The 24,399-nt window shown below is 37.5% G+C and overlaps 1 protein-coding gene across 9 annotated transcripts in view; it reads right to left on the reverse strand.

Annotated features, from left to right (window-relative positions):
- Positions 1–24,399, reverse strand: part of NSD3 (nuclear receptor binding SET domain protein 3) — a 104,321-nt gene that overhangs the window by 60,477 nt on the left and 19,445 nt on the right. For 5 of the 9 annotated variants that reach the window (XM_023737854.1, XM_004383405.2, XM_004383404.2 and 2 more), the window contains exon 2: positions 6,989–7,707. In XM_023737854.1, coding sequence (XP_023593622.1) covers positions 6,989–7,663 — 675 coding nt within the window. In that variant the 5' untranslated portion in view covers positions 7,664–7,707. Of the gene's footprint in view, positions 1–6,988; positions 7,708–12,343; positions 12,363–21,295; positions 21,405–24,399 lie in introns of those variants that run through there. The other 4 variants (XM_023737851.1, XM_023737849.1, XM_023737850.1 and 1 more) reach the window with 2 other exon arrangements.

Genomic DNA, 24,399 nt, shown 5'->3' on the forward strand with positions numbered 1-24,399 from the left:
CCAAATGGAGTGAGAAAACTGACAGAGAACGGAGAGTGAGGAGAGATTCATGCAGAGGTCCCCTACCAGTTAACACAGTGTGGATCCACCATCTTGGACTCCTATCGGAGACCAGCAAATGGGGGTACGAGAAAGCAGCCTCACGGAGCATTCAGCAGGAGATAAAACAACAGGTAATTTGTGGTGTGTGCTTTCCCACCCCCAACCCCTCTTCGCCCCGGCTCGGACTCCTCTGCTTCCTGCGGCACAGTCTCTTGACCGGGAAGCGCCTGCTGCTTGGATTCCACACACCCAAGCTGGCGGCTCTCTGGGTGCCATTTGTTGGCTGCTAGTGTTCCTTTTTTTTTTCTGCTTCTATTGATTTCTCACCTCTCACCACCTCCCCCTCCTTTCACTCGAGTGCCTGGCTCTGTGCGCCATCTTTGCTTCTTCCTGAGGGACTGCAGAGCACCGGCAATTTGTGATATACTCTTTCCCACTCTCTACTCTTCTTCACTCACACTTGGCCTCCTCTGCTTCCCGCGGACACAGTCTCTTGTACAGAAACACCAGCCAGCGCTAGATGGCCCTCTGAGTGCCATTTGTTGGCTGCTGGTGTTTTTTTTTTTTTTTTTTTTTTTTTTTTGAATTTTTGTGGTGAAGTGGAGCTAGACACACAGGATTACAAGCCAGGTATATGTGGATTTGAATCCTGGCCGACTAGCTCCGTGGCTCTGGTGAAATCACTTAACTCCTCTGAGCCACGATTTTTTTTTCCTATAAATTAGAAAAGATAATATCCACCTTTCAGGGTGGTTAGAGAATCGGAGATTATATAGCAAGAACAACCATCATTGATGAGTCTTCAATAGATTCTATTATTATTGGGAATAAATAAGACCAAAAAAATGAAAGCCAATGTTTATGAATAATAATGTGTAGGTTAGGTTGTTTTCATAGTGGTGTCATGGGGTTGAGAAAATTGAGACTATTTAAAATCTTTTCATTGTGAAATATACACCACACATACAATGCATAAACCATGAATGTATAATTTAATGAATTTAAGAATAATAAACACCAATGTAACCATCACCCAACGTATCAGTTCTTTAAAAAGACTTATAAAAAACTTTTTATGGAACTATAACACACATCCAGAAAAGTGCCCAAATCATGTAAGTGTACAATTCAAAATAATTTTCACAAACTGAGCAAACCCATATAAATGTTGTCCAGACCAAGAAATAGGACGTTTCCAGCATCCCCCAGAATCCCTTTTGCCCCCTCTATTCACTACCCATTCCCAACAGGGTAATGTTACCACCCTCCTGGCTTCTCATGTAGTATGTGAGTTTTGCCTGCTTTTGAACTTTATACACACAGAACCATATAGTATGTACTCTTCTTCTTTAGCTCAGTATTATGCTTGCAATATTCATTTTTAAAAGCCTATTTATGATGGAAAATTTCAAAGGTACACAAAGGAAGAAAAAGTACAGTGAACCCTAATATGTCCATCACCCTGGTTATAACCACCCTTAACTCATACTCACTTTCTTTCATCTAAATTCCCACCGATTTCCCTGCTGCCCCCAAACCAGTGGATGATTTTCCCCAACCATCCTACTATTTCATCCGTAAATATTTCAGTATGTTTCTTTGTAAGATTCTTTTTGTCACACCTAAAAATTTGACAATAATTATATAATATCAATATCCAGGGATTAGTATTTCTCCATTGTCTCATAAATGATGTTTTGCAGTTGGACTGTTCACAGCAGGATGTGAATAAAGTATACATGTCTTTTCTTAAATACTCAGCTGTAAGAATTGGGTCTGTGCTTTGTGCTGATTATTTGAGCGGAATTTTAGCTTTTTTTTTTTCAACTTTATTGTGCTTTAGGTGAAAGTTTACAGTGCAAATTATTTTTTCATTCAAAAATTTTATACATAACTTGTTTTGTGACATTGGTTGCAATCCCTGCCATGTGTCAGCCCACTCCCCTTTCTCCTTTCCACCCTGGGTTCTCAGTGTCCATTCATCCAGTTTTCCTGTCCCTTCCTACCTTCTCGTCTTTGCTTTTGGCAGGTGTCACCCATTTGGTCTCATATACTTGACTGAACTAAGAAGCAAGTTCCTCATGTGTATTATTGTTTGTTTTAAAAGCTATCTAATCTTTGGTTAAAAGGGGGACTTTGGGAATGGCTTCGGTTCTGAATTAGCAGGGTGTCAGGGGCTACAGTCTCGGGGGTTCCTCCAGTCACCATCAGACCAGTAAGTCTGGTCTTTTTTTGTGAATTTGAATTCTGTTCTGCATTTTTCTCCTCCTCTGCCTGGGACCCTCTACTGTGATCCCTGTCAGAGCGGTCAGTGGTGGTAGCTGGGCACCATCTAGTTCTTCTGGGCTCAGGCTGATGGAGGTTGTGGTTCATGTGGTCCATTAGTCCTCAGGATTAATATTTTCCTTGAGTCTTTGGTTTTCTTCACTCTCCTTTGCTCCGAACATGCTGATCTATCTTAGATGGCCGCTCGCAAGCTTTTAAGACCCCAGACGCTACTCACCAAAGTAGGATGTAGAACATTTTATGAACTATGTTATGCCGACTAACCTAGATGTTCCCTGAGTCAAATGTCTTATCTTTTTACGTTTTTGTTTTTTGGTTTATTCCAGATTGTTGGCGGTTCCTTCAGGACTGTTTGAAACACTGTTAAAATGACTTTCATTAAATTGAAAATTTTCACAATCATTTTTAAAAGGAAAGAATTGGCAAAGGAGAGAAAGAAGGCCAAGAAGATTTAGTCTAAGTTTTCTAAACTATATAAATAAAAGAAAGAAAAAGAAGTCACATAAGGACATTGAAATGATAGAGAGGACATACATGTAAAATACGCCAATGTGTGAGCAAAACAGAAACAGCAGTAGGCCTTTTAGATTGATAACCTGAGCTCAAAATAAAGAGGAGAAATCAAGAGATAGCACAGTATCACAAACACCAATTAAGAAGGGGAGAAATTTTTAAGAAGAAATGGTCACTGGAAGTCAAATGTGTAGCAGTTAAGAAAAATAAGGAGTCAGAAAATGACAACAGATAAATGGTTCTGGGTATAAAATCCATTTTCCTTCAGTATTTCACAGGCAAGCAGCAAGTTTAAGACAGATTAAAATCATGGAGGAACAGAGGATACCTTTGTTGGTACTAATACTGCTGCTTTGTTAGGAAGAGAATGCATCAAAAAAAGATGACAGTGAGTTAGCACTCCTTAATGTTCAATTCATCTTAATTTTAAACTCATGGTTTTATGGGTATATACCACTCTTTTATGTTTTTAGATGATTCCACATGGAAAGACCTATTTTCCAGTTAAGAATCAGAGCAAGTTTCTTAAACAGGAAAAAAAATGTAAGAGAGCTGTGAAAATAAATTACATTATCCTAAATATTCCTTCTAAAAAACATTTGGTCTAGTACTTTTATTAAACCTCAAGAAATTCATTAAGATCTACAATATGCATCAAATCTAGCAGAATTTCAAACTCTTAGTAATACTACTGAAATAAATTTTAAAATATTAAGCAAAATCATATTCACTAAAAGAACAAAAGACTTACGTAAATATTAAAGGTGGAAAGAAAATTTTAAAGGCAATAAATTGTTCGCACTTTCTTTTACTTTCTGAAGAGCTGCTTAAGTTAATGGTCTTAAAAACTAGAAAATCTGTACAAAAAGAACATCTTAGAACAGTTTCTAAGAATCTGAAAGCCTAATACTCTGAGACTACAGACCTCAACATCACCTGTAATTTAGTGTTAATGGGACTGATCCAGCCACTCAGCTTTTTATAAGCAGAAACGGCAAGCTAAGAGTTAATGAGGCTAGCCTCAGTGGATAAACGCACTGAAGACCCGGCTGACGGCTGGTCAAAGACTGTTGTTTGAATAGGGCCTATACGCCAATGCCTGAGGCATTACACCTGCCAAGGAGGAAGAAAGGCAGAAACGTTTCCACATGTTTCTAATTTGGCAGGAGGAAAAACAGCTAAAGCAGCTTTACAAAATACACAGTTCAGAAGTGATCTCAGGTCTCCTGCTGCCTAGATATTTGGACACATTTTCATCGTTGAGAAGATACACTTAGGTTGTTCCAAGTAACAGTCACTCACTATTTAGAAGGCTAAACAGCTTTGAATTGGGAGGAAATACTTGCAGACCAAGTACTAAAAAAAAAAAAAAAAAAGTGGGTAAAAAAGTGCATTATCTTAGACAAAATTTTGTTGCCTCAAAAGAGAACCTATGAGTGGGCTCTTAAGAAACACATATTTAAAAAAAACAAAAACAAAAACAAATCCAGCACAATCATTTCAAACTGTTTTCCCAGGCACAGTTTTTATTATGCTTCCCTGAGGCATCTTAGGGGGAGAGGGGGACTGTGCTGTGGAGTCAGCACTCTTATTTAGGATTCTCCTTCACTTCTATGCCCTCCACAATGCTGAACACCAAGGGTATGGACCACCAGTGACAAACAGGAGGCACAAAGCTATCCAAAATTAAAACACTGAAGCTGACTGTCTTGAAGGAAGCAGTATAGATGTTTTTCAAGTTAAGGAAACCAAAAAATTAAAAATATATAAGGTTGGCATACAGATTAATTTGTACACATCACTAGGCATCTGTAGAGCTTAGCAACAGCAGGACACTAACAATAAAGGCTTGGACGCTCTAGCTTTAAAGTTCCCTTGTCAGAATGGAGTATGACTTTTATGGTACCCATTTCTTAAGCTGATAATTGCCCCCTCATGTATGATAAAATTTTAATCAAAATTCCACTAACAAGAACTTAGCTCTTCACCTTACTTTTTGAAAGAAAGGGGAGGAGAAGAGGAAAGAAAGTAGAGAGAGAGAAGTGAGAAACAGAGAAAGGGAGTAAGAGGGAGAGAGAAACGACAAGGAAAAAATACCGGAGTTTTCCCCCAAAACTCAACTTTCAGGCAATGGTCTTAGTAATATTCAGAGCAATCAATGCCACTTTCTCCATCTGTTATCTTCAATCAAAATTGATGTTCCTTTACTCCAAGATGTGGTAAATAATCAAACAATAAATTATGCCCAGCATAATTCACTAGAAAACAAAACTAAAATTCTTAAATTATATCTAAATATTGTAATCCCTGGGTGTACCAGTTAACTAAAGGTTTAAGTGATATAAAGAGCCAGGCATAGCAGATAACCATTAAAGAGAGAATTGGCTTTAAATCTCATTGCACATGACTACTGGAAAAATCATTGACCTGATAAGCAGAAAGTAGATAAGAAAAATAAACAGACTGTTTTATCCTGCCTCTAATTGCTTCCAACCCTTTTTCTATGTTGAGATATATTTTTACCTAACTTTATAAATAAAGGCAAAAAGTCTAGCCTAGTAAGGAAAACTGGATAGTTTCCTACTTGCCAGATTTCTCTAGAGCCAAAGAAAGGCAGGCCATCCTCAGGAACTAATGAGCTAAAACTAAATTCAAGTTTTCTGCATTTTGTGATTCCCAAGGGGCAAAGTACATCTTATATCTTACCAGCGCAGGTGTAGGAAAGAACGTTAAAATGAACGTACTTGGAGTGCAAAACACAATTTCCCTCCTTCCATTGATTCATTTACTCAATAAACAGTCAATATAAGATACTCACATGAGCTAGGTCTTGGGTCTTGTGTGTGTTTGTGTGTGTATGTGCACGTGGGGGGGGTGGGGTATTTAATAAACGGCACTCAAAATTAAAAAGCATTTCAGAAGTCATTTAGTTCCAAAGCTTTCATTTACAGATGCAGAAATATGACACCAGAATAGCTGAAGTGCTCTGGCTTACTCTTTTTCTCATCACTCAATTTATTTTCTTCATAGCACTTAACGCTAGCTGAACTTACGTATATATGTATATGGCTCGTCTCACTAGAATATACGCACCCTGAGAGCAGGCATCTTTACTTTTCATTCATTGCCATACCTTGTTAGAACTGTACCTAGAACATCTAGGTACTCAATCAATATTTGTTAAATGAATAATAAGAAAACTATGGAAAAATGAGGAAACACATTGAAATGTCACACTCGGACTTCTGAGAGTCTAGAACCATTGTGACCCATACTCCAGAAAAAAGATCACATTTGAGTTATATGACGTAGTGGAATTCAGTTTAAAAAAGGTGAGTTGGTAAGACGTAAATATTTCTTTGAATGGAAGATAACAAATTAACATATTCAGGTATTCTGGATATAAAAGAAGGCAACTGTCAGAAAAATAAATATATGTGTTTTCTTTCCAAATCAACGTCTGGAAAACACCTGCAATTCATACAGTGTATGAGAATGCTAACTAAAAACTCTTCATTCAAGATAGAATTGATTTGTTATATACTAATACTATTAAGCAAATCAGACTGAACTCCCAGATAATAAAAAATTCAACTGTACTCATTTTAAGTTACCTACAAAGGATGACTTCTATCAAAACTGCATCTGAAGTTTTAATCAATATATGTAAGTACTAAATCTGATTTTAATACAAGATTTCCTCCATTACTTCAGGTTATTTTGTAGTGAACATATTAGCAATGAGTGTTAAATCTAAGCTATACTGGCAAATGAGCTGATCTAAAAATAATAATTTTAAAAACCAGTATAATTAACCATCTTCTCTTTGTCTTCCATCTTCATCTTCAAAAACCAGGAATCGATTATAAGCCAATAAAAATAATGAAGGCTATTAGAACAAAGAAACATGCAGCAAGATTCTTAGGGTGACAGGTTTATAAAGTATTTCCTAACTCTAACCATGTCCATTAATTTATTCAACAAATATTTACTCAGTGCCAATTATAATATCCCAAGAACCTTGCTAGGAATTAGAAGAAGTTATCAGAATTATTTATATCTGAACAGATAAAAACTGAACAGAGCTTTTGGATTTCCAATAACTATGAAAGATTACAAAATTTTTCAAAAAGACATTTCAACTTACATTTTGTTCCTCTGGTTCTAATTTGGGGATTTTGTGTGACTTGCGCTCTTCAGATCTAGATGAGTCATGCTTGTTACTTTTTTTCCTCTTTTCTTTCCTGCTTTCATGCTTTGACTTTGTGTGCTCACTTGCCTGTACTTCATTTAAGAGGTCTCCACAAAGAGAAGACTCAAACAATTCCCTGCCATTCTGGATAGTTTTGGTTATTTTTAGTTTAATCTCAGGTGAGCCAGTCTTCTTTGGAATCACAGTTTGTGGTACCGAAGGAGGAGGTGGTGGCTGTGGAGGGGAAGGTTTTTCCAGAATTTCATGTGGTCTTGTGTTCGGAACTTCTGTGTGGTAATAGTCAGTGGGGCTAAAGTTTCTAACTGCACCAAAGCCATTAGCTGACCCATTGGGGTACTGATTATACGGCTGGTATTTGGTTTGAGTTTCATACATGCTGATTGATGATGGATAGCCATTTGTGAGTGGAGGAAGATCTTCTGTTGTAGGTTGGTACTGAAAGCCTTGCTGCAAGGTAGCTTCATACTGTGTCTGGCCACCATCTTCAACAATGTCACTGTTGTTATCAAAGGCATCCTCCTGACGGATGTTAGCGGAGTCAATGAGTTGAGGTGGTTGCTGAATTGTGTTTCCCATGATCCCTTGCATGAAAGAGAAAGAGAAATCCATTGTTCTGCTCCAGCATCCTTAATTTTCCCTTTCTCTCATCGGGCCTAAAATTTTAAAAGACAGGATTAAAAGGTGTTAACATCCTCATAGACGAGAAGTTAATCAATTGAAAAAGGATTAACCTAAAATGTTCTGAACCCGATTTTCATATTCAGATGTGCACAGACACTAATATTTCTAAAACAAGTAACCAATATAATTCTGACACAAGACAAATACTTATCTTAAATGCTTATCTGTTTGAAACTGTCAATTACTTTCACAACTTTGGCAACAACATTTCATCCTCCTTGCAAAAAGGCAAAATAGTTTGACATTTCTTTCTGTTTCCCAAGTTAAAGGTTGTATGTCTCAAGTTACAACTGATATTTGCAAAATAAGCAGTGTCTTGACACATATAATAGGTTCCATATAAGCTTTCTTTAAATCCAGTGTTTTTTTTTTAATTACAAAAATAGTAAACTCTTATTGCAAATATTTTGAATACAAAAGTAAAAAGGCCTATTCCTCTCCTCACTCCACTATTCCCACTCGTCTATGCCATAGATAATCACTGTAAACACTTCGGTAGGTTTTCTTCCAAACCTTTCTCTGTATTTACATATAAAATGAAAATGAAGTTTATTCTGTGATTTGCTTATTTAACTTAACAATATATCCTAGATATCATTCTATATCAGCATGTGAACATATAATTTATTCTTTAAATGGCTACACAGTAAACAACTAGGGTATCCACCATAATGTATTCAACCATCTGTACGCTGACAATCACTTAGTTGCTCACAATTATTTGATACTGTAACAGGTCTACAATAAAAATTTTTGAAACTATATCCTTGTGCATATGTGTATCCTAAGACAAAACTGAAATTCTGTTTAGATACTGCAAAACTGTTCTATAAGCTGTGCTATACCAATTTACACTCATACCAATAATGTATAAGTGCTTAATTCTCTACATAGTTGCCAGTATCTAGTTATTCATTTATTATATATATGTTTGGGGATTTTTTATGCTTTAGATGAAGGTTTACAGAACAAATTAGCTTCTCACCAAACAATTAATACACATTTTTTTTTGTGACATTGGCTGACAGCCCCACAACGTGTCAGCACTCTCCCTTTCTTGACCCTGGGCTCCCCATTACCAGCTTTCCTGTCATCTCGTGCCTTCTCATCCTTGCCCCTGGGTTGGTGTGCCCATTTAGTCTTTTTTTTTTTTTTAATGTACTTTAGATGAAGGTTTACAGGACAAACTAGCTTCTCATTAAACAATTAGTACACAAATTGTCTTGTGACATTGGTTGCCAACACCACAACACGTTAACACTCCTTTCTGCTCGATCTTGGGTTCCGTATTACCAGTTTTCCTGTCCCCTCCTGCCTTCTTATCCTTGTCCCTGGGCTTGTGTGCCCATTTAGTCTAGTTTTGTTTTATGGGCCTATCTAATCTTTAGCTGAAGGGTGAACCTCAAGAGTGACTTCATAACTGAGCTAAAAGGGTATCCGAGGACCATACTCCCAGGGTTTCTCCAGTCTGGTCTTTCTCTTGTGAGTTAGAATTTTGTTTTACGTTTTTCTTCAGCTCTGTCAGCGACCCTCTATTGTGATCCCGGTCAAAGCAGTCGGTGGTGGTAGCCACGCACCATCTAGTTGTGCTAGACTCAGTCTGGTGGAGGCTGTGACAGTTGTGGTCCACTAGTCCTTTGGGCTAATCTTTCCCTTGTATCTTTGGTTTTCTTTATTCTCCTTTCCTCCAGACAGGGTGAGACCAGTGGAATATCTTAGATGGCCACTCCCAAGCTTTTAAGACCCCAGATGCTACTCACCAAAGTAGAATGTAGAACATTTTCTTTATAAACTATGTTATACCAGTTGAGCTAGATGTTCCCCAAGACCCTGGTTCCCACAGCCCTCAGCCCAGTAATTCAGTCCCTCAGGAAGTTTGGATGCGTCTATAGAGCTTCCATGACCTTGCCTTGGACAAGTTGTGCTGGCTTCCCCAGTATTGTGTACTGTCATACCCTTCACCAAAGTTACCACTTACCTATTAGTACCTAGTTGTTTTTAACCAGTAGTATATATAGCAGAATCATCTGGGTGCTTTTATAAAATACATATGTCAGGGTCTATCTCCTAAAAATTCTCATTTAGTAAATCTGGGATAAGGCCTGGGGCATGAGTATTAAGACCACATTCCAAGTGTTATGATGCACACTCTTGGTTGGCAATCACTGCATTACACTCTTAGAATTACCAAACCTCTGCTAGAAGGAGGCCTAAAATACCCACATTATATAACAATGTTATAACATAGATAAACATTTATTAGGAAATGCTACAAGACCACACTGTCTTGTCATAAGGTTTGACAAGTCCATATCTCAAGACAGAGGATTAATGGACAGTCCAGATATTTTGATAATTCCATTCTAATAGAAAGCTCTAAGGCAGAAAGGTTTTGACTACTGTAACAACAACAGCTGCCTGGAATACTGTGACGAAGGATTCTGAAGCTATAGCCCAGATCAATTCTAAGACTAATTACTAATGTCTATCATCGTGGTTCTAGTAGGAGTTACAATAGGGGCAATAAACAAAGTAACCCAAAACAGCAAAGGGAAAGGGAAAACACAAGCTGACAATACATTTTTCATGGTATATCCAATTAAACAGCTGCTGTTTATTCTGCTGTTAGCAAATGGAAAGAATTTTACAAGTTCTAAAATTGAAAACAAATGAATAAGAGTGCACACAAAAAATCAAACTGCATGTACTGCTCAGCAGTGGAGGGCGGTGGCAGGGAAGATGAGAGCACTCTCCTTTTCTTAGCCTCTACTTTGGGTCAGGCATTTTATATCCCATATGATCCTCATAACAACTCTCCAAAACAGGTATGATGATTCCTGACTCACACATAAAAGAAACTGAGCCGTACATAGGTTAAACGGCCTGCTTAAACCACAAAGCAAAGAAGTGGCAGAACTAGGATAAGAATCCAAATGTATCTGACTCTAAAGCCCCTAATTTTTTGCCGCTATACCAGCTATCAGTTCCAAGAGAAAGATTTGTTTCTCTTGTCATGTACTTTACTCCTTAGCCACTGCCAAAATAACATAATAACTACCACCAACACTTAAATAGTGCTTAGCCTTTGCCAGGCACCATTCTAAGTGTTTACACATACCGGTTAAACGAGTTGCTGTCAACTCCAACTCATGGCAACCCCATGTGTGTCAGAGTAGAACTGTGCTACACAGGGTTTTCAATCACTGATTTTTCAGAAGTAGATTGCCAGGACTGTTTTTCCAAGGCACTGTGGATGGATTCAAACCTCCAATCTTCCGGTTAGCAGCTGTTTGTACTACCCAGGGACTCTGCTTTACACACAGTACCATATTTAATCCTCCCAACAACCATCAAGTAGATATGAATATTATTTTCCATTTATGGGTGGGAAAATAGAGGCACAGAGAGGTTAAATGACTTGCCCAATGCACATGGCTAACAATTAATTGACAGAACTGGGATTCCACTCAGTCTGGTTCCAGAGTCTCTCCTCCGAACCAGTAAATTACCATACTGCTAATGCTGATAAGGAGCCCTGGTAGCACAGCGGTTAAGAGCTACAGCTGCTAACCAGAAGGTCAGCAGTCAGAATCTACCAGCCGCTCCTTGGAAGCCCTATGGGGCAGTTATACTCTGTCCTATAGGGCCGCTATGAGTCAGAATTGACTCAACGGCAAAGGTTTGGTTTGGTTTGGTTGGTTAATGCTGATAAATGTTATAAGGATCGTATTTCTCTGTATAGCTTAAGAATTGAAATATTACCCTAATTTGACCCTTGGCAAAAATGTATAGCTCACAGCAACAGACATAGGAAGGGAGTTTTAAAATTCTGTAACGCATATGGAACAACTACACAGGTAAAACTCAAAACATTTTCATTCATATTTCTATCTCGAAGGCAAGTCAAATACTGACATCTAACAAGATGCAACCTATGTTTTTGGTTCACATCACTGTCAAATACAAGATCAGCTTCCAGATTAGTTTCTCAAATTATAGTCTACAGGGTTTTTCAGGCATATATATTCATTCAGACTGAGGTTTCTGATGTTTTTAATTTAATTTCAAACAAAACCTTTAAGAAGTTTGATATTTTCCCTCTTCCCCAGACCCAGGACCAAATATTACATTTTAATTTAACTAAGAAAGGAAATAATATTATCATTTTACAGTTACATAGGAGTTCCCAACCACAGAGTATTTTCATGGACGTTCTTTTTTTTTTTTTGTGCTAAAGCATCTTTAGTTTTTTCTCCCCATACAAAAATTTATACATACATTGTTATGTGACCCTAGTTGCTCTCCCCATACTGTGACAGCACACTCCTCCATTCCACCCTGATTCCCCAGGTCCATTCAACCAGCTCCCAACCCTACCTTCCCATTTCACATCCAGACAGAAACTGCCCGTTTAGTCTCCTGTATCTACTTGAGCTAAGAGGTACACTCCTCATGAGTATCACTTTATGTCCCAGAGTCCAGTCCAATCCCTGTCTGAAGAGTTGGCCTCGGGAAATTGTTTTGGTTCTGGGCTGATAGAGAATCCAGGGGCCATGCTTTCCAAGGTTCCTCCAGTCTCAGTCAGACCATTAAGTTTGGTCTACTTACTAGAATTTGAGTTCTGCACCCGACCTTTCTCCTGCTCCATCTGGGACTCTCTGTTGTGTTCCCTGTCAGGGTGGTCACTGGTGGTAGCTCGGCACCATCTAGTTCTTCTGGTCTCAGGCTGATGAAGTCTCTGGTTTATGTAGCCTTTTCTTCATGGACATTCTTATTTGATCCTCAAAACAACCCCGTAAGGCTGACAGGGCAAGTGTTAGCTTCTTTTTTTTAATAGAAGTACAGTGCACCCTTGAGATGCTGACTTCCCCTAGACCACGAAGCTAATTAGTGATTAAGTCTGAAAAAGAATCAATCTCCTGACTTCCAATCCTGTGCTCTTTTCCATAATATCCCAATATTAGAAAATATTCAACTACCTAATGACAATTGTACCATAACTTATAGAATCATACATTCAAAACTGAACACACCATCTCTTCCCTAGCTCAGCTTCCTTTTCAGACTATCCCAAATTTGTCACTTCCCCCACAATTTTTATAGCTTCCCAAGTTAGAAAACCTCTCTGTCAAGCCATAAAACTGGTCGTTGTGCAAATTGTAGTTTCTTCCTTTAAAATCTGTTTTCATTTCTACCCCCGTATCAAGACCCAGGCAAGGCCCTCAGCCCCTTACCCTGACCAATTTTCCAGTCATTTCTTGTCTCTAGCTTCCTCCTGCACAGCAGTTAGATGATGCTTCCTAAAACCAAACTTCCATAAATCTATTCCTCTACTAAGACACTCTAATGCTCCAATTACACCAAATCTCCTCCACGCTATTCAGGGTCTTCCATAATCTGACGCTTTCCTATCAACCGAAACTACATGCACACGAATGAACTTTTCTGAGTATTCACTGGACCAAATATCTATAAAAGGTGGCCTCACTCATATATTACACTTTGTTTAGTCCTATGAAGCAAAATATTATTCCCATTTTATAAAGGAGAAAGAATGGAGCTCAAAAAGATCTAATGATTCACCTTTAGTCACTTTTACTGTCCTTCGGCCAATAAAAGTTGAATAGTAAAACTCAGATCTTCTAACTACAATACAGTGCTCTTTGCATGGCAGCTGCCTCATAACTTGCAAATTATCCAAACTTCCCACTTTTTTTCCAATATGCTCCATACCTGTAACCTAAAAGCCCGTGTGATGGCTCCCCTAATACCTTACAAGCATCTTAAAATGCCTAATAATGAACTTCTAAATTTTGTTCTACTTAAATGTGTCCTTCTCCAGTCTTCCCCATCTGAAAAAAATGGAACCTCCATCTATCCAGTTGCCCAGGCTAAAAACCTGGAAATCATCTGATACATCCCCCTTTTCTCTCCCCGTACTCGTATCTCATCCATCAGTAAATCACCTAAGTTCTATCTCCAAAGTATATAGCTCAAATTTGTTTATTTCATTCCATCTCTTATGCTCCTCTTCAAGCCATAACAAAATCTCACCTAGTCTATCCCATAGCTACTTTCCCCGTCTCCATGTTTCTTCTCCTGCCTACTATAATCTACTCCCCCATACTCTGTACTCAAATAAAATCCAAAATACTTATCATGCCCGGCAAGCCTCTGCATGGTGAGGTCTCAGCTTACATTTCTAAAATCATCTAACAACACTCTCTGAGGCACTCACCACTCTCTAACCACACTGGCTTCTTTTCAGTTTCTCAAATGTGCCAACTTCCTTCTTGTAATCAGCATTTTCACATGCGCTGCTGCCACTACCTAGAACACATATAATCCCTTGAGAGGCCTTCCCAAGTCCCCTGCTCGTTCTCTTCACTAAGCCTATTTTTTCTCCTTTACAGTACTTACCACAATTTGTAATTATACAAATATGTGTTTGCATTCTTCACGTTTCTACTCAACTGCATGCTCTATAAGGGCGAAAACCAAGTGTGTCTTATTCAATGCTGGACATTCAATATTGTTCAGTTAATAAACTAATAAAAGAATCCCTGTCTCAAAGAGCTCATAACTAGTATACCATTTGTCTGCTAAATAAACAAATAAATAAAACATCAACACCTATAGTTATGTGGTCAACTGATTTTCCACAAAGGCAGCAAGGTAATGCAATGGGAAAGGATAATATTTTCAACAAATGAGGCTGGACTTAACTCTTATTTTACATTATACACACATAAACACACACACACACACACACACACACACAAAATAGTTCACAGACCTAAATATAAAAGCCAAAACTATAAAACTCTTAGAAGAAAACACAGAAGAAAATCTTTATAACATTGGGTTCAGCAAAAGATTTTTTAAACGGGACAAAAATACCATTAATTATAAAAGAAAAAGATATACTATAGACTTCAAAATTAAAAACTTTTGCTATTCAAAAGACCATTAAGAAAACAGAAAGGCAAGCATGGGCAGGAAGAAAATATCTACAAAACACATATCTAACAAAGGGGTGTATCAAGGATGTAAGAGCAAGAACATTCTTTATATTCTTACATTCATCTCTAGAAAATGGGGACTCACTAAAGGTTTTTGAGCAAAAAATGAAACAAGACAAATGACAGTTTAAATATTTGTTACCCTACAGATTACTTACTAAGTATAAACAGAATATGTACAATGGAGAGGTCTGGCAGTCAACAGTTTAAAGAATGCCTTAAATGTGGCATTACCAGTAGTGGGACAACCTGGCATTATGTGCCTCATGATGAGATACATTAGCACATCACCATCTCTAAAGTGTTCTTCTCAATACTTAAACTGAATCTCAAAATGAGGAAATAATCAGACAAATCCAGAATGTGGGACATTCCCTAAGAAAGTGGCCTGGGCTCTTCAAAAAGGTTAATGTCATTAAAAAAAAGGGAGGAGGGGATTATCATGAATTAAAAGAAACAAAAAACATTTAACAACCTAAGCAATGCATGAACTTTGAACCCGGGACTGAAACACACATAGATAAAAAAGACATATTGGATGTGGGAAAACCGGAACACTTACCCACTGCTGGTGGGAATGCAAAATGGTATCTCAGTTGTAGAAAACAGTGTGGCGGTTCCTCAAAAACTAAAAATAGAATTATCATGTGACCCAAAAGACTTGAAAGCAGAGTCTCAAACAAAGACTTGTACACCAGTGTTCAGTGCAGCACTATTCACAATAGCCAAAAGGTGGAAACAACCTAAATGCCCATCAACAGATGGACGAACAAAATATGGTACAGACGTACAATGGAATACTATTCAGCCAGTAGGAGAAATGAAGTCTTGATACATGCTACAATATGGATGGGGCAGGAAGACATTATGCTGAGTAAAATGAGTCAGTCACAAAAGGACAAATATTCTATGCTCTCACTTACATAAAAAGACAAGAAAAGTCACATGTATAGAGACCAAAGTTTCTTAGTGGTTACCAGAGGTGGAGGGGAGGGGGAAAAAAGGGACGAACAGTGATAGAAATATTCCTAACTCGATGCATAGTGCAAGGGGTCTTAAAAGTTTGCAAGCGGCCCTCCAAGGCACAACAATTGGTCTCTATTCGCCCAGAACAAGAGAGGAAGAAGGAGTGTCAGGAATAGGAGGAGGATATGGAATGTGTGACTAATTGCCTCCATGAACAACTGCCTCCTCTGCAATGAGACCAGAAGAACTGGATGGTGCCTGGCTACCATTACTGAACATTTTGATCAAAGATTCCATAGAAGAATCCTGATAAAAAGGGGGAAAATGTAGAATGGAATTTTAAATTCTCATGGGCTCCAGACTTCCTAGAACCACGAAGGTTGGATAAACCCCTAAAACTACTACCCTGAGATAATCTTTAAACCGTAAACCAAAAATATCCCCTGAAGTCTTCTTAAAACCAAACGATACCCACTGCCATCGAATTGATTGCTTAACTAGTAAAAAATGTCTGCCTTGAGCATTATGCGCTTTTAAGAACTATCTATATGGGATCAAACTGACAACAGCAACTCGAAAGATAAGACATGAACCTTGGAGAGCAGTGAATTTATGTTAATGGGACAGGAACAACTTAGAAAAGGAGGGTGAGAATGGTTGCACAACTTGAAGAATGTAATCAATGTCACTGAATTGTACACGTAGAAACTGTTGAACTGGTATATGTTTTGCTGTGCATTCTCAACAATAACAACAAAATAAATAAAATTATATGGTAAAAAAAGACATTTGGAGACAACTGGAGGCATTTAAATATAGACTGGCTATTAAACAATAGAGCTATTATTGTTTCAAGAGTATGATAAAGGCACTGTGTTTATGTAACAGAATATATTTATTCTTAGGAGATCCATGCTGGAATATTTAAAGTGTCATAGTGTTTACAACTTTTAATGGTTCAGGATAAAAAACTACACATATCTACAGTAAAGTAAATGAAGTAAAATATTAACAATCAGTTCATCTAAGTATTGACTGTAACACTCTTTCAACTTCTGAAAGTTTGAAATTTTTTAAAATAAAAGGCTGGGGAGCAATAAAACAAATAATTTGGCTGGGATATGTACAGAAGGAGCACTGAAAATAAAAGGCTACTCCTTCCTAAGAGCCTGCAATAAACCTTGGCAACATATTCTGACCAACTAAGCCAAACAGTCCCCACTGTTACATTTTCTAAAAAGCTTAAGAGTGGAAAGGGCCACGTTTTTTCATATTTTGCCTCCAATATTATAATAATGTAATCAAGAAAGTGGTTTTGATAATTAAAAAGAAAAAAATGATAAAATGCTTAAGACCTTAGGGAAGACCTTAGCTGTCTAGTGAGCACTGTGGTTGAGTGTAAAAGCTCAGAATCAAACTGCTAGGTTCAAATCCTTCCAAGGCTTGTTAGCTGTGGTAGCCAATTTACTCAACCTCCCTAAACCTCAGTTTCCTTATCAAGAAACTGTGGACATTTGTATAAGGTTGTTGGAAGAATTAAGAGTTAAGCCATGAACTGTACTCAGAAATGCCTGGCGTACAGTTACAGCTCAGTAACTACTGGCTATTATTATCATTCGGTGCAATGTTGGACATGGAACCTATGAAAAACATCATCTCTGACCAAGGCACTTACAATCTATTTATTAAAACAAGATAAACACTTATAAAATAGCAGTAAACAATGTGAAACAGAAGGTGACTAAGAATTAAATTGTGTTACCCCTACAATTACAACAGACATGAGAGGGGAAAGAACAATACTATGCAAGGAGCCATTTAGGCCATGAAAGGCAGGGAGGATGTAGAAGTGAGGTGTTTTTCATCCACTGCTTTTAAAACTACTCAGTACAAGCCACCAAAGACTCAACATCTTTGTCCTTAATAGATCCCTGATAAAGACGGTATGTTTTTAATTCTTTTATTACTAAAGTAACAATGATGATGCTAATCTTTGAGAGCCATCAATATCCCAAAAACCCATTGCTATCAAGTTGAGTCCGACTCATGGCAGCCCTATAGGACAGGGCAGAACTGCCCCATAGGGTTTCCAAAGCTGTAAATCTTTAAGGAAGCAGACTGCCACATCTTTCTCCCGCAGAGCTGCTGGTGAGTTCAAACTGCTGACCTTCCAGTTAGCAGCCGAGTGCTTTAACCACTGCACCACCAGGGCTCCTTACTAATACCCTTTTGAGGAAGTATTATTACTATCCCCATTTTATAGACGAAAAGTCAAGGCCAGCATGATTAAGTAACTTGCCCACAGTCACACCTGTAGTAAACAGAGGCTTCACACACAGGCACTTGGCTCCACAGCACTGGCTCATAACAACTAAGTAAGCTCATTTCTCGCAGTCCCTAAGCATATAAAGTAAATAACAGCAAAACAAAACCAAAACCAAAACCCCCTTACTTCCCGCCTCCCCACTCCCACTCCCCAGAGTTAACAGTTTGGTGGGAGACTAAATAATGATACCAGTTTTTAACTCATTCTAATCTTCACTTCCAAGTGAATTACATAACCACAAGAAAACACTAATTCCTGCCAGATTTTTCTTCTGACCAATTTTTCTAGGTCCAAAAAAAAAAGATAAACTAAATCGATCAATGAGTAATTTTTTCTTAATTTCATTGAAGCTGTCCATCAACAGTTTTAAAGAGAAAAAAGTTGAAGATTATCAACTAAAGCATTAGGGCTTTTATTTATTTACCAACTTATTCATGGCAGGAGAGATAATAGAAAAGTTTATAGAATTCTTAACTCAAATATTAGAGAGTAAAAAAATAAATAAGGGGGGGAGGAATCATGTCACGCGTTTTAGATGAACAGCTTGAGTCTACAAATAACAGATCTGTTAAATATATAGTTTGAATAATTTACTGTAACAAATTCATAAGATGAACAATTCTCTTTGGTAGAACCTACATATTGTTAGATTTTACTTTGTAAAATTATATGCTCATTTTTCTGTACTTACACATCACCTTCTTCTCAATAGCAAAAACTTTGTATTTATTATACTACAAAATTCTTTATATTGATGTCATTATTCAGACCTTTAGAGACCAGACGTGATTCCAACATGTCATATAAATTACCTATTTCTGTTTTCAGACCCAGCTATCCCTTAAATACATTCCTAGGTTGCTTATTTTGTAAACCTAATCATGTGGCTTTCCTGATTAAAATCTTTTAATGGTGCCCCGCCTCAACACTGCCTAGAAAAAGTCCAAGCAGTTTACCAGACAGAGAATACACAAGGCCCTCCAAGCAAGGTCCCCATCTACCTCTCCAACCTCAAATCACTTTGAACTCTGGTAATGTCAATTCAGAAGCCCTGGTGGTGCAGTGGTTAAAGCGCTCGGTTGCTAACAGAAAGTACAGTGGTTCGAACCCACTAGCTACTCTGCAGAACAAAGATGTGGCAATGTGCTTCCTTCAAGATTTACAGCCTTGGAAACCCTATGGGGCAGTTCTACTCTGTCCTACAGGGTTGCTTTGAGTTGGAATTGACTCAGTGTCAGTGGGTTTTGTTGTTGTTTAATGTCAAATTACTGGGAATTACAGTACACACTGTGACTTCATACCTTTGTACCTTTCTTATGTTATCTCCTATGCCAAATGTGAAAGGAGCCCTGATGGTGCAATGGTTAGAGCTCAGCTGCTAACTGAAAGGTTGACAATTCAAGCCCACCCTAGTGGCTCCTCAGGAGAAAGACCTGGCGATTTGTTCCCGTAAAGATTAGAAAACCCTATGTGCAACACAGAGCCCTGGTGGTGCAGTGGTTAAGAGCTCAGCTGCTAACCAAAAGATGGGCAGTTCGAATCCTCCAGACACTTCTTGGAAACTCTCTGGGGCAGTTCTACTCTGTCCTATAGGGCCACTGTGAGTCGGAATTGACTCAACAGCAACAGGTTTGGTTTGGTTTGGATGTGCAACACAAAATTAATAGCTTATAGTCAAAGGATCACTATGATGGTATGACCAGATTAAAATATGAATAGAAAGCAGCACCAGAAAGGAGTCTCTTTTAAAACACTGGCATAAGGGGATTTTATCATTCTTATAAGTTAAGCATGTTTTCTCAAGTTTTTACTTTATAGAGGCTCTGGTTTCACTATAGCAAACCCATATACAGAAAATAATGGACCATATTCTTTCCAAAACCTAGAAAACCCTATGGGGCAGTTCTACTCCGTCATATAGGGTCATCTATAAGTCGGAACTGACTCGGCAGCACCTAATAACAATATGACAACTGTGCCCTTTTGTACTTTTTGTTTTTGGGGTTTTTTTTTTGACTCTTAACCATCTTTTGTGCTCAGAAAATCACTTCCAAGGAGCGGTCACTTAAGCTCTAAGCTAGTCTGAGTAACGTTCCTCTGTGTTCCTAAGACACCCTATGTACGTCTCTATCTTAGAATTAATCATAAAACAATTTGTTTTTCTGAGTTTTCTTAAGAGCAGGAAGAAATTTACTCCTTTATACAATCTTAGCACTCAAAGCTACCCCTCAGGAGGGGCTTGGTAAATCTTTTAAACTGAATTGTGTAAACTTAAAGGAGTTATCACATATAAATGAAATGCTTTAAAGAGCTGTTGAAGATCTTCCCATGGAGACTCAGGGAATATAAAAGCAGTTAGTCTCCTCAGGTAGCACCCTTGGCAAAATGTGACTGACAACTAGCCATTACTGGGATTCTCCTTAGTTCTGAGCTAGACTTCCCAGCAACATTTAAAGCTCCAAGAGATTGGCATGAAGTCAAATGAACTTCTGCGGAGGGTCTATTAACCCAACTAAAGACCAAAATGTATCAAAAACACCTACCTAAATATATTTTAAAACTTTATTAATACTGTAGAACTGAAGTTCAGAACGTGGAAGCTCTCAAAATACAATCTTCATAGTCATAGTGAACTGAATCGACATGAACATCAATCTTTTATTTTCCAAAGCTATTCTGGTAAACAAAATCAACCATACTGAGAAACAACGCATACTGTATACTTCCACATCAGAATTTTACAGCTAGAGAAAAATAGTGAAATATAACATGATTTCCAGAGCACAGAGGAAGAGAGAGGGTGGTCTTCCTTTACTCCAGGATAAACAAGGGAACCAGATGTTTCTTTATGTGAACTGTTGCAAGGAGCATTTCTCAAGGTTTATGATAAATCCAGTCTGAATGTGTTTCCATAGTAACAGGAATAGAGTGCACACAGACAGTCTACAGTAATGAACCAACCATGCCGGCTACTTGAAAACCTGGCGTTTTTATTGTTTGACAATTTCTATAGCAAGAACATTAAAAAAATTTTTTTTCAAAAAGACACAAGATGACAACAAATTAGAGGGTCATTTTGTTTTAAAGCAAAAAACCAAAAAACAGTACATAAAGCAAGCTTAAGTATGGATTCTTTGAGGTGTAATAAGAGAAAGCTATTAAATATATTCATAAACTGATTTGTAACATGTAATATTTGAAAATCAAATCCTGTATTTGAGATCAATTTAATATATATACACATACCTCCCTCAAAAACCTCTTCAGAATATGACTCATACTTAATGATCAAATGTAACGATCTCTGGGTGACAGGATCAAGGGAGATTTTCATTTTACTTCTTTTTTTCCAAATCTACACCAAAAAGAAAATGTGGGAGGGTGGGGGGAAGTTAATTTTTGAAAGAATACAGTCCATTATTTTCTGTATATGGGTTTGCTAGAGTGAAACCAGAGCCTTCATAAAGTAAAATCTTGAGAAAACATGCTTAACCTATAAGAATACTAAAATCCCCTTATGCGAGGGTTTTAAAAGAGACTGTTCTTTCTGATGCTACTATCTATTCATATTTAAATCTAAAATCATATCATCAGAATGATCCTTTGACTATAAACTATTAATTTTGTATTGGACATTCTGGCTTTCATGATTTAAAAATTACTTAATTTTTAGTAATATAATAATAAAATGATTAAAATGACAGAGGCATATTATCTCGTTTTGTTAAACCTATTTTAAAACTGTAAGCTACTCATCCTTTTTGGAAGTAAGCAAGAGATAAATATTTTTTTATAAATCAGCAAATAAAATCAGCAAAAAAAAAAAAAAAAAGAGAGAGACCAGTGGTGGTTCAGTAATAGCATTCTTGCCTTCTATGAGGGAGACCCAGGTTCAACGCCAACCAATGCACCTTACGGGCAGCAACCACCTGTCTATCAGTAGAAGCTCGCATGTTGCTATGACACTGAACAGGTTTCAGTGGAGCTTCCAGACTAAGACGGACTAGGAAGAAAGGACTGGCGACCTATTTCCAAATATCAGCCAATGAAAACCCTATGGATCACAATGGTCTAATCTACAACCAATCACGGGGATGGCAAAGGACCAGGCAGCATTCTGTTCTGTTGTGCCATGAGTTGAGGCAATTTGACGGCAGCTAACAACAACCCTCTAAATAAGAAGCAAAGCACACTAAAAATTAGTAATACTCTTTCTCTGAAAACCATTTTAACTTCACAAATGATACTAAACAAAACAAACAACAACAAAAAGCAGGGGAGTGAGGAGAGGTGGTGGCAGAAAAAAAGAAGAAGAAAACCAACCACCTGGTTCTAAGAACCTGACCACACCTCTATAGCATCAAAAAGGAAATAAGCAACAATGTTTACCTTTTATTCACTAAAAGCAGCTAGAATCGCTATGAGTCAGAATCGACTAGACAGCAACTGGTTTGGTTTTTTTTTTTTTTTTTTAAATCTAACAGGCTGCCCTTCATATAAACAAAAAACAATAACTGAATTTGGTACAGTGACTGCACAACTCAATGTCAATCTTTCACACAAAATGGATCCTGCTTGAAAATTTTTCTCAAGGAAATACAAACAAAATTACAAATGGAAATGGTTATTCCATTTGTGTTTAGATTCTCTTGTTCCCTCCATATCAAATTATAAAATTTACTATTTTATTCACAAAAATAAAGTACTTTTAAATAGCACTCAAGTGTTATACACTTACTAGTTACATATATACATAAAAGTTTTAACCACAGTACAGACGCAAATTATTTCTGGCTGAAGTTTGGGTGTTTTGTTTAAATTCCCAAGGTAATGCGAACACTTGGACTTCTCAGACTTTAAGGTCATTATATAACATTTAATTCCATAAAACCAGTTAAAAAAAAAAAAACTAGTTGCTGTCGCTTTGACTCCAACTCATGGTGATGCCATGTTTGTCAGAGTAGAACGGTGAGTCATAGAGTTTTCAATGGCTGATTTTTTGGAAGTAGATCACCAGGCCTTTCTTCCAAGGCATTTCTGGGTGGACTTAAACCTCCAGCCTTTTGGTTAGCAGCCAAGCACACTAACCATTTATGTGACCAGGGACCCCATTAACTCTGTAGGTACCTAATAAATTTTTAGCTTTCCTATGACTTATTTTTAAATTAAAAACTTCAGGCTGTCAAAATTATGACATTTGAAAAGACTGCTAGTCAAAATTCTAAATCATTTGAAGAGCTTTACTACCATTCTGGTTGAGGCTAACTCTCTGAAAGTTTAAGGCTATGATTTAGGGGAAAACATCTTCTCTTCTGCACCATGTTTTCAGGCATTATACTAATAAAACACCAACTCTCCAAATGACACAAAGGGCTTACAGAATTTTAGTATGTAAAATAAATGTTCTATATTAGTTAACCTTATCTGGGTATCTTGACTGAAAGGTACTTTCCGAGGTAGCCTTTTAAAGAGAACTCTAGACTGCTGACTAATTTCTGGGTTAAACTGGAAAATCTACACACTTTAAAAAAATGAACAATTCAGGACAGAATATATTCCTTTATACTTTCACATGATTTTATTCACTTATCGACCAAGATACAAAGCAAATCATGTCACTTTTATACAATTACTGACAACGTGTATGTCAATCAAAGTAATCTTGCTCCATGTATATATAAATAAACAAGAAAAATAAACAGAGGTTACCCTTCTAGAACAGGACTTGCCATATGACATTTATCTATTAAGCAAGTAAGCAAAAGAGTAAAATTGGTGGCTTTTCAATAAATGAGGGAGAAATAAAATGTGAATTTGGTACTTGAACAATAAAAACAAAACAAATGCTGGTGATATTCTCTTCTTCCTCCCACTAAGGTACAGTTTTTGTTTTTTGGTGGTTTTTTTTTTTGGTCTTCTTAAAGACACAATATTCCTACAGAATGTCCTTCTAATCTATTATTTTTATTCAATTTAGATAACAATGTTCTCACAAAGGCCACATAGTATATGATTCCATTTACATGAAACATCCAGAATAGGCAAATCCAGAGCGATATAAAGAAGATCAGTGGTTGCCAAGGGCTAGGGGGAGAAAGGAATGGACAATGACTACTAATGGTTGCAAGCCTTCTTTTTGGAGTGATGAACCTTTCACCCATTGTTGTCCAGTTGATTCCAACTCATAGAGACCCTATAGGACAGAGTAGAACTGCCCCATAGGGTTTCTAAGGCTATAATCTTTACAGAAGTAGATTGCCACATTTTTCTCCCAGGGAGTAGCTGGTAGGTTCAGGCCACTGACTTTTTGGTTAGTAGCCGAGCACTTAACTGCACCACTGGGCTCCTTG

Source organism: Trichechus manatus, unplaced genomic scaffold (genome assembly GCF_000243295.1).
Source record: "Trichechus manatus latirostris isolate Lorelei unplaced genomic scaffold, TriManLat1.0 scaffold00109, whole genome shotgun sequence".
In the NCBI taxonomy this organism is placed as follows: domain Eukaryota; kingdom Metazoa; phylum Chordata; class Mammalia; order Sirenia; family Trichechidae; genus Trichechus; species Trichechus manatus.